Source organism: Priapulus caudatus, unplaced genomic scaffold, assembly GCF_000485595.1.
Source record: "Priapulus caudatus unplaced genomic scaffold, Priapulus_caudatus-5.0.1 Scaffold1231, whole genome shotgun sequence".
Classification (NCBI taxonomy): Eukaryota; Metazoa; Priapulida; class Priapulimorpha; order Priapulimorphida; family Priapulidae; genus Priapulus; species Priapulus caudatus.
The window spans coordinates 54,707-66,252 of NW_014578292.1; the positions used below are offsets into that span (position 1 = coordinate 54,707).

The 11,546-nt window shown below is 50.5% G+C and overlaps 1 protein-coding gene across 1 annotated transcript in view; it reads right to left on the minus strand.

Moving 5' to 3' along the window:
* LOC106815903 (ubiquitin-like modifier-activating enzyme 6) overlaps positions 1-11,546 on the minus strand; it is a 38,156-nt gene that overhangs the window by 17,983 nt on the left and 8,627 nt on the right. Inside the window, exons 11-14 of the mRNA XM_014820430.1 lie at positions 10,696-10,839; positions 10,195-10,341; positions 9,891-9,895; positions 845-948 (exon numbers count right to left, since the gene is read on the minus strand). Coding sequence (XP_014675916.1) covers positions 845-948; positions 9,891-9,895; positions 10,195-10,341; positions 10,696-10,839 — 400 coding nt within the window. The remainder of the gene's footprint in view (positions 1-844; positions 949-9,890; positions 9,896-10,194; positions 10,342-10,695; positions 10,840-11,546) is intronic.

The following is an 11,546-nucleotide window of genomic DNA, read 5'->3' on the forward strand; positions in this document are numbered from 1 at the left end:
AGACTGAACGCTTGCTCGCTCTGAGGGCACACTGTAAGGAGCGAGGAAGGAGGAGACTGAACGCTTGCTCGCTCTGAGAGCACACTGCAAGCAGAGAAGAGGAAGACTGAACGCTTGCTCGCTCTGAGAGGCACACTGTAAGGATAGAAGAAGCAGACTAACAGAGGAGAAAGCTGACACTCTCGTCGTCGTCATCGTCCTCGTCATCAGCATCATCATTGCCGCCGTCATCATCACCTCCGCTATCGTCACCGTCACCGTCGCCGTCGCCGTCGTCGTCCGTATCTACCCACCTCTGTATGCATCATCGTCATCATCATCATCATAATCATATCTCGTCGTCGGTCGTCTGTCCGCGTTCTACCACTTTGTACTGCATATGTCATCATCATTTGGTAGGTCGTCGTCGGTCCGCGTCGTTCATCGGCATTGATCAGATCTCGTCCGGTGTATACCACCTCTGTTCTGCATCATCGTCCTCATCGTTGTCATGTCGGTAGTGTCGGCGTTCGTCGTCTGATCCATGTCATCGTCTCTCATGATATCTGTCCGCATCTACCACATGTTTCTGTATCATGTCTCTCGTATGTCGTCGTCATCATTCTCATCATTCATTTCGTCATTAGCACTCATCGTTCATCATCTCATTGTCATCGTCTCATTCATCTATCGGCTCGTCGTCGTCGTCTGCATCTACGCACCTCTGTTCTGTATCATCGTCATCATCGTTGTCGTCGTCATTGTCATCGTCATCATCATCATCTCGGTTATCGTCAATATTGTCATCATCATCTCTTATCGTCAATATTCGTCATCATCGTCATCATCGTCCGCATCTAGGCACCTCTGTTCTGCTGAGCGAGTATCTGCAGCTGAGGGTTGATCTGCCGCGCCGCGTCCGCTCCCACGACGCTCTTGGATTTCTGCACATGCGCAAAGCAAACGACGCTAGTTAGTGAGCGAGACAGGGGGACAACACTAGCATGTGTATGCATTATGAGCTGGTGTGATCGATTTCAATTTTACATTATTTAATACATATTTGTAATGGTGTTCTGCCGCTTTGTGTGTTTTCTCGATCTGCAAGATCAATCGGAACACGTCTAGAAATGTCAAGCGTCAGTAGGTTAGATTTTGGCTGTGAATGTCATGGGCAGAAGAGGAGAAGAGGGGCTCCGTGAGAGAGAGAAATGGAGGAGATGGAGGGGGGGAGAGAGGGAGGAGAGGAGGGAGGGAGGTGACTGGGAGGGGGTGGCGAGGAGGACGGAGAGAGGAGGAGGAGAGAGAGAGGATTGGGGGAGGGGGGGGGGGGAGAGAAAGCGAAGCGGAAAGGAGAAGAGAGGACGGCGAGGGAGAGAGAGAGAGGAGGAGACCGAGCGAGCACCGCGAGAGAGAGAGGAGAACGAGACGAGGAGGAGAGAGGAGAGAGAGAGAGAGAGAGAGAGAGAGAGGAGAGAGGAGAGAACCAGAGCGCACTTACGTACTTCGTATATGCAGGGGCCGAACGCACAAGACACAGCACACGACAGAGACACAGACACGACCACACACACAAGCACTGAGCGCAACGCACGACCGGAAGCAAGACATACAGCACCCGACACACAGGCCACACGCAGACGCAGCACGCACGCGAGGAGAGAGCACGCGCAGAGACGACTAGACACGAACCACATTACGACGAGACAGAGAGACACTGACGCGAAACAGAACGCGATCACCGAACTACTCGAAGAGGCACACACACCAGAGACAGCAACGCGCCGCGGACGCGGGAGGCGACGAGAGAGGAAGAGTGATAGGAAGAGCCGCTTAGATTCGACTACTCGAGAGTGTCTCAATGTGGTATGGTGTATAAGATGGATGCGGGTATTCTGACACTATAACACTTATAATTATTCTGCGCGACGTCATGTGAGACACCTAGGCACCCGCTATGTTCCATATATCCCTAAGCACTCATGTACTAACATGCCCACATATACATTTACCAGAGTGTTGATTCATGTAAACCAGGACGTCTACGATGATGGTAGGAGCGAGCGCCGAACCTGTGGGAAGAACTCGACAGGACGTCTGCAAGGTGTATCAGGTGCCGCACACATGCGCAGGAGAACAGCACGCACAAGGTGCGCACGCAAGAAAACCGCACCGCACAACAGGGCGCCGCAAACGCATGCATGCCGCCACTTACATGGGCTATAATGCTCAGCGGCTTAATGGCGTCCGCCAGTAGTAGTGAACTGGGCACGGCACCATGAGCGGGGAAGGCAACCCGCTCAACTGGGCAGGAGGAGACAGGCTCGCCGTGGGGGAGGCGCCCGCCGCCCTGCGTGGAGGAGGCGCCCGCGCGACACGTCACCATTTCACATAGTGTTCAGGGAAGCGCACTCGCACGTCGGATAGGTGGATGGGCTACCGCCGGGTGGGGAAACGTGTCCAGCCGTGGGGGGAAGGTACGCTCCGCTGGGTAGGAGCGGGGATAGCACGCCAGCCGTGCGGGGTAGGCACTCCGCTGTCTAGGGGGGATCTCGCGTGCCTTGTGGGGGAGAGCATCTCTCGTCGGTAGGGGGGAATAGCTCCTGACCGTGAGGGGTGAATGACAGTCTCGCGTGTAGGGGCGAGGCTCGCGCCTCGGTGAGGTACCGTCGCCGTGGGGGAGGGAGCCAGCCCTGGCGGGCAGCACCGCGGTCGTTGCCAGGGGTATTCTGCACCGCTGTTCTGTGTGGGGAAGAGCTACTTTGTTGGATAGGAAGGCACCGCTTGTGGTGGTGATAGGCGTGAACGGCCAGTTTGGGGGACAGCAAACCGCTTAGTGAGGCGAGAAAAGGCGCTCCCCTGTGAGAGGGGGACCGCGCGCTGCCATTGTTGGGGGTTGGCATAGACGCCGCCTTGGAGAGGGATATGGACCTCCGTGGGCAGGATAAAGGCCACCGGCAGATGGGGAGGAACCCGCGTGTGGCGGGTTGGGTAAGAGCGCGCTGGTCGGTGTCGCGGATGCATATGCGCCGGGTAAGAGATCTTGGACTCCGCGCGCGATAGTTGTACGCGAGATTACGCAGTTCAGCGTGCTTTTGGTGTGCGGCAGAAGCGCCTACTCGGCTAGCGCCGGAGGCCGGCGCAAACCGTAGCTGGCGGGGCAGGAGCACCCGCGCTTTGTCGGAGCCAGGGCAAGGGTATTCTTGAAAAATAAGGTACCTATTAGTATGAGTTGAATATAGTATGGTCTGCTACGCCGTGCAAGAGCGTCGGTCTTTGATTAATACTAGACCCGTATTAGTTAGTGAGGTCAGTGTGTGGCAAATCCCTGGCGATGTGTCGGATGTGAAGAAGGGCTTATAGCGTAGTGGGTTAGAGGCACGCCGGGTGGGGGATCAGGGCCTTACCGCGAAGTTGGTCCGCTACGTGAGACTAGCGATTTCTCACTCACTAGGTTAGCTTACTACTGACTTAAGGTAGCTCTGCGCGTGAGTAGTTCGGGCGACGGCTCCGGACCTATGTCGGAAGTTCGCTCGACGCTAGTAGTGAGTGAGTAGGGAGCTACTACTGGCTCAATGGCCATGTCGCGCCGGGAGTGGGCGGTAGAGTATGTCCCCGGTAGCTGGGCCGATACTGTGCCGGTAGAGGCCTCAACCGCCGGGGTATGGGTCCTAGGGGAGCGCGGTAACCGGATTCGGAGCGCGTACCCTGTGGGCGGAGGCACTCGCGCGAGTGGGCTATGCGTAGGCCACCTCTGAGCGAAGTATCTGATTAGGGGGGATTAAGGGATTAGAGCTCTCGGCGGGGGGATTAGAGCAGTTGAGTTCATGTGGCGGGGTTGGCGAAGTTGGGAGGCAGTGCGTGGCGTTGCAGGCCGCTCCGGCGTACGCTTCTCTACGGACTTCGGATTGATTGGTGAGCTAGGACTCGCGGAACAGGGAGACTTGACGGTCGCGTGCGGTTGGAGATATGAATCTTCTGCTTATGACAGTGGCGTCGATCGTTTGTACGGCGGGTGTCGTGGATGGGACCCGCCGCGTCGTTGCGGCTGCCCGGATCCGCGCCCGTTGCGACCCTAGCAAGGCCACGTGAGTTTTAAGAGTTGCGTCGCTTCGCGGCTCGCGGCGCCGCGATTTGGAAGAGGATGCTCGTTGGTCAGATCCGTCAGGTAAACCCCTTAGGTTAGCACGTATGAAACTCGCCGGACCGGATGGCTTTTGTAGCGCTAGTGGCGCGCTCTGAATTTATAGGAAAGTGTTGGTGGATGTTAGTACCAGGGTTGACTAAGCAGTGTTCTGTGGCCCGCCAGAAGAGCGTACAGCGCTCCTCTTACGTTTAGCTGCGGTGACTCTGTCGTGGAGTGGTGGCGCTTCTCGCTAGAATGCTGTTAGTCTCAGATGTGTTCGGGATACGGCGAAGAAGTGGAAGGCCGAGGGATGGTATTTCAGGACGCGTTCATTTAGGAATGTTCGTTGGGACGTCGTTGATGGAAGAGGATATAGCCCGTATGATGCCACGAGCTACGTATGGTTGATCAGGTTTAGTTTAGTTTGTGCTTAGAGATTAATAGATGGATAAGCTGGGCGCTCTTCGTATAGTAGTGAGTATGATGTGAAGTGAATACTATTTTGACAAGACGATAGTAGTGCATCATCATGTACCTCTAGGCTGATTTGTATGAGTATGTCATAATGTCCCACGCACGCTTAAGGTCTGAGGAATAGAGGTAGCTGCCCTGGAACTAATTAGATGGCGAGTGCAACTTTTATGCGAGCGGGTACCCTTGGGTAGGCTATGGTGTCTCAGCAACCATCATTTGCGCTCACTAAGTGTCTCGTCGCGGTGTCCACTGGTTGTGAGTGGCATTTAACAGTTGCGCGTAGTATATTGCACTTCGCTATGACAGGTACGAGCGTGGATGCCTCTACAGATGAATTCAATACGATTTATAGAGGTAATAACACTCTTCTTTCAGACCAGCCAATTGTGAGCTTTTGAGAATTACAGCTCGCTCTGGTGACATGTAGCTCTGACATCAAGCTATGTATTAATCGATTCTGTTAGGCGAACGACGGTAGTGTGTTACTCTGCAGAGGCAGTAAAAGTTTTGTACTACAGTAACAGATCATGTTGTACCCTCTGTTGGAGAGTCAAAGGTTGTCCGACACGTTATGCTCTTCGATGTCAGCGGAGTTACTTGTATGGTCGCTTTCAACGTAGAGCCTACAAAATGCGTAGGTCAGCTCTGAGAAACAAAAGTGTTTTCAATTATCGGGCTTCCTCAGCACATTGGTGTTTGTCCTGTCGAAGATGATGTAATCTGCCCGGTGCCTATGTGACTCCTTCGACGGTCTATCTGCTGCGGGTGAGCGTGCGAATATTTTCTATTTCCGCGCGCGCACATCTTTTGCTGGCGGGATATGATCGCCAGCTGGTGGCCTCTTGTCGTACCTACCCATGTGCATGAGAAGTACTAATTTGTACACCGTTGCGTATGCGAGCTCTCGGCGAGCCGTTTAGATTTTGAGATGTCCAGGTGTGCCGCTCGATTTACACTGAGTGTATTATGCCTCGGAGAGTGTGATACATGTACTTCTTTAAGAGTGGACCCCCCCCCCCTCTGGTGCCCGGACCGCTCGCACCCTAAGCCAAGTGGCGTGTCACTTCGCCGTTTTTTGTAACTCGGTGTGGATACGCTGTAGGTGATCTAATCTTTCGACTCCCCAAGCGGCTTTAATAGACCATCCGCCATCTAAGATTTATTATCCGCTGATCGCCCGTTGATTGTATGACCCGCTCCCTCTAGGGTGTACTTGGTAGTATTTTAGTCCAGCCGAATATCGTAGACCCGGGTACGTTCTGGCGTACCTTGTGGGCGGACATGACCCGATCGCCCTATTTCCTGCTATTGACTAGTAGTAGTAGTAGGTGTGTGTAGTTTACTAGTAGTAACTAGTATGTACATAGTGATTAGGCCTGATGGTTGTGAAGTAAGTCTTTGTCCCCAGGTTGCCAACTGTTGAGTGTGACACTCAGTTAGCGAGGGTACCCTGGCTGACTCCGGTTGGCGATGAATATCTACTATCGGAATAGCTGCAATTTCCGGTTTCGACGCGTTTGATTGTATAGATGATGCAGCTAGACGAATCATTATGATCAGTACTGCAATAGCGAATAAACGTATGCCACGAATGACTCTATAGGTAGCCATGGTGGAGCGTGTGGTGCGCCGCTAGTCGCGATGGTAGTGTTTACTCTGGCTAGGACGTCTGTGCTGAGATAAATTCGCATGGTGTCCGCCTCAAGTTATCGCTGCGGGGTGCGAAGTGTGTTTTCGCTACCAGCCCACGGACGTTTTGCTATTGAGGATTTACATCGATCGCTCTCGTCGGCGAGTTGCGAGAGAAAATGCGGGGGGGTCGGGCGGGGAGCTGAGAACGAGGGGCGGGGGTGCGGGCAGCTGGTATAAGGTGTAACAATGGGTCTAAGTGTCTAATATATGATGGGATTGGGAGTGGATGCCGCTCGCATTTCGACGTGACACGGCATTCATTGCGCCGGTCGACCGATCGTGCGGCTGCGGCCCCAGTAGGAAGCCTGTGCAAGGTGCGAAAATGTGTGTGAAAATGTGAATAGCAATAACCGGCAGCAAGATTAACGAGGGGCGCGCCGGGCGCGCGATAGCCTCCGCCCACAAGCAATAGATGCCGCCTCGTCGGGTCGCGGCATTTTCGGTCCGGACGATCGACCGTGCGGTCGCCGACACAGTAGGAGATTCGCGAACCCTCGCACACTCGACGGCGCCACCTAGTGGCTCGCCTCACCTATGGCTCCACAGCCCACCATGAACAGCCGGCGAATGGCAGCATTTTGACCGGCGTTCTCACGAAGGTGCTCCACGCATGAGTAGTCCAGCCACATGGAATTCGTAGCGGAGGAGTGTGTGTGATCTGGAGATCTTTTCGAGAGATCATCCATCCAATACATAATTGATAATTTACTATTCGCAAGAACTGTGACATAATGAATATCATACATATATGTTATTTTGGCGACTGGTTTAACAGTCATCCTTGATATATTGAATGAGAAATAAGTATGTGCAATGTGGAATTATTATTGATCTGTGATTCGTACGTTGACGTACCGAAAGTTCATTGGATGCTGCGTATTACGATGCCTCAAGTCCAGTATTGCCATAAGCCGTTTGATCCATTCTGTGCGAGGACCGGGCCGCTAAGCAGAAACACAGGAACAGCGAGCTGATGGTCAGTCCGTCACTGTGCTAGGGTCTCTTAAGTGGATGGATCGAGAACGCACAGAAAGGTGTAAAGGTGCTGATATCAGGAAGCGACTCTTAGCACGCGGAGCGCGGAGCTGCAGATACGGTGATGAGAAGATCCTCGCTGTCTAGATTGGGTTCATGACCCGCCCCGCTTATAGTAATTTCTTCCTGAAGCGGTCTGCTGGACGCGAAGAGAGCTGAGCTGTTTCCGCGATTCTTTAATGGTCGCCTATCAGAATACTGTCGTGAGAGCGCGGAGGAACATACGTAGATGACGTGCGCACCATGTGGGGGGAGCGCGAGCGCAACCCTGCCTGTGACCGCCAATAAGGCTGTCGTTGTTTTGGAGCAAGATGCGCTGCTCTAACGCGAGTACCGATGACTTTATTTTGAGACGTCGCCAGACAAAGTTAGAGGATACTTTTATGCTCGCTGTGATGAAGTGCGTCGATGCTACTACAAAGATTTTTTTTTGTGAATCTTCTGAGAGAGAGTCCTTTATAGGCTTATGCCATAACTATCGAGGAACATGTGGTGGGCCGGTTGTCGTGGGGATGCCACAATAGGGGTGCGGGAATAGCGCATGGCTGTGCCGTCCGTCGAGTAGCGCGGTGCTGATGGCGTCAGGTCTGTGTGTGTAACTACGAGCCTCGCACAGAGTATTATAAGCGCCCGATAGCCCTAGCAGAATGGAATTCTAGTGCACGTGCTACCACATGAACACTATTTAGCACGACCTCTACAGCATTAAACTAGTGTCACATGGAATATACGCCGAAGAGACACTAGCGAAATGATATAAGACTTGCTCGACTGAGAGTATTTTGATATAAACTAACAATGTGTATCAAGCTACACAGTCCAGAAGATATAGATTATGTGTGTGAGATGACTTTAGCACAGCGTGGATGACTCCCCCCACCGAGCGGAATAACGAATGGGCATGATTTGAATATAGTTGTTAATATATGCTCTCTAGAAAGATAGTAAGCGTCGCACTCGCAAGCGACGTGAAACCGCTGACATGAAGAGTCGCGCGGCGGAACGAATGACCGCACTCACGATTAGTCGTCGCTTGCAAGTACGACACTGTAATACCATTGTTAAACCTACTGTATTATAGGTCTGCTGATTAGCTGTTCTGATATCATACTTAGTGATTTGGTTATGTCGCTTGCTAACCTTATCTATTGAAAGACATGGACTGGTCGCTACGCCAGTTAGGTACTTGTTGTCTAGTGCAGGCGGTATTGACCTCGATATTATATTTAGGTGCTTGGTTAAATGTTGACTGTCTAGTCCGACTGTAAGAGACCCTTATAATTGGCAGGCGTATAGACTTTAGTCTTGCAAGTTATCTTATAGTTACTTGTTTGCGTGGCTGCGGTGGTATTAGTGGCTGAATGTATGCAGGGTGTCTTCCAGAATTGTTGTTCGTAGGACGATATTGTGATGTTAGCATGTGTGTGCGAGTGGTAAGGACGCTGTGAGTGTGTTGTGTGTGTGCGGTTGACTGAGTGCTGGGTCGAGATTAGCGAAGATCGCGAAAAGCGCGGTTTGGCGGCGTGTGTGGAGGGGACGGAGGGGAGCTATGATATTATGAAGTGGACAGTATGAGGAATATTGTGTTGTGTATAGATGGGTGTTAGTGGTGTGTGGCTGAGCGGGGGATCGGACAAAGGGTGGTTATGATAAAGGATATGGCTTGGAAACCGAGGATAGAGAGGATGGTGTGATGTGTGTGTGTGGGTATTATTAGGTATATCTGTTAGGTGTTGGTGTATAGGCCGGTATGTTGCTTAGCAACGGGGGCCTATGTGATGTGTTGTAGTCTTTATCACTTTCACGATATCTATTTCTCATTTACTTGTATGGATTTGGATGTCCTGTTGAGTCTCGCCGGCCGCTCCGATGACCTTATTATATAGAATGGCATGAGTGGTTCTTCATTAGTAATCAGGTTCGCAGTAATACTTCTTGGATCACGCTCTTACTGATCTTAGGTGATTGTTTTGCCGGAGTGGCCATACGCCACACGAATTATATTGCTCGACACTAGGTTACGCTAGAATGCTTCTATGAACAGGTCCCCGTCCACTTTGCGGGCTCAATCGCGACTTGGTCTGCTGCGGCACGTGGGTGTGCTGTGTACGCTCTAAATTTTCATGATCTGGTGTGTATTCATTTGTGTGTGATATATTTCTGGAGACCTCTCAGCATTGAGCTGTTGATTAGAGTCCGCACTAGAGTTAGGCACACACTGTCTGTACTTTTAATGTATTTCATGGTGAACATGCTATATATTTGGTGAATTCTCTGATTCTATCTTACCCTCTGATTTATCGCTTCCGATGTGCTGGATGTCTCGGGTGAAGATGGTAATCGCGCTGCTTGTATGCTCCCGCTAGCTCCTTGTATATATATATTTTCTTAGTTGTATTGTCATAATAGTTACTGGTCGGTTGTAAACCTATCTTTCTGCCGATTTGGTGTGATCTTAGCCCCGTTGTTTAGACTGAGGTAACTTCAGCACAAGACGGACGTTGAACAGGCAATGCAGAGTAGCTTGAGTAACAGCCCCGCAAACTCTCTCAAACTTTCTGGACTGTACGCGTGACCTACTCACATAGCCTGTTGATAAGCAACAATACGGCACATCATGTAGCAATACCTATTATATATCTACACTCGACTAACCCCAGTCTCAGAGGTGCATACCCACTGTAATACCCCCTATATATATATATATACAGTGGAACCCCGATTTTACAAGCCCCGCTTTAACGCGAATTCAGATATAACGCGATGAGTCGTTGGACCCCCTTTTTTGCTCTTATAATATAGCCCCTGTATATATAACACCAATTTAGTGTATGTAGTGTATGTACATGTATCTCCACGGATATCGCGCACACGCGCGTGCCACTCACCCATTGTTGCAGCGGCGAGAACTTTCCCGTGACTGCCTTCAGTGCCTCCTGGGCGACGATGCCACCGATGGCGCACGCCAGGGGGCCGAAGGCTCCCTGCGCAGTGTAAGACATGGCTGCCAGTAGCTCCTCATCCAGCTTCTCTACCTAGAGTTGATACGCACCAGTGTTACAAGCATAGTTCAGATATAATGCAGCAGTGTTGCAGGGAGGGCAGGTGTAAACCGAAACACAACCGTAAAAAAAACAGAAACATCGTACGTAAGTTGGACTGTTACGAGCCGGCAGCAGTGTCACTCCGTATCATTCAGGTATAAACCGAAATGTAACCGTAAAAAAAAAACAGAAATGTACTTTTTCTCATAGTTTTTCGCAAGAATGTGAAAACGATGCGACGGAATCGACAGGCACGCGGGTATTCGCTCCCGATTCCGCCGCGCATTCTGCACCGAATCTCTGCGATCTGTCGCGACGGTGGCGACCGGCGGACGTCCGACTTACCGGCTCCTTCATGCGTCCGTTGATCTGCGTCGCGAGGCGAGTCAGCTCGGCTGCGTCGCCGCGGCAACGCACGTTGGGCAGGCGGCTGGACGCGCGGGAGAACTCGTACAGGGCGAGGAATCCAACGTGCACGTCACACGCCGTCTGCAAAAGAATGCGCGGCAACCGTGAAGCAGACAAACAATGAAGTAATCATAGTAATCCAAGTAATACAAGTGAATAATGAGGTAATCGTAGTGATTGAAGTTTTACAAGTGAATAATGAAGTAATCGTAGTGATCGACGTTTTACAAGTGAATAATGAAGTAATCGAACAATGAAGTAATAGAATAATGAAGTAATCGTAGTGATCGAAGTAATACAAGTGAATAATGAAGTAATCGTAGTGATCGAAGTAATACAAGTGAATAATGAAGTAATCGAGGTGATCCAAGTAATACAAGTGAATAATGAAGTAATCGAGGTGATCCAAGTAATACAAGTGAATAATGAAGTAATCCAAGTAATACAAGTGAATAATGAAGTAATCCAAGTAATACAAGTGAATAATGAAGTAATCGTAGTGATCCAAGTAATACAAGTGAATAATAAAGTAATTGTAGTGATCCAAGTAATACAAGTGAATAATAAAGTAATCGTAGTAACCCAAGTAATACAAGTGAATAATGAAGTAATCGAACAATGAAGTAATACAAGTAAGTTAATAATGTAGGAATCGAATAATGGAGGTATCGAAGTAATGGAAGTAATCAAACTAAGTGATGTGATCGAAGTAATGGAAGTAATCAAACTAAGTGATGTGATCGAAGTAATGGAAGTAATCAAACTAAGTGATGTGATCGAAGTAATGG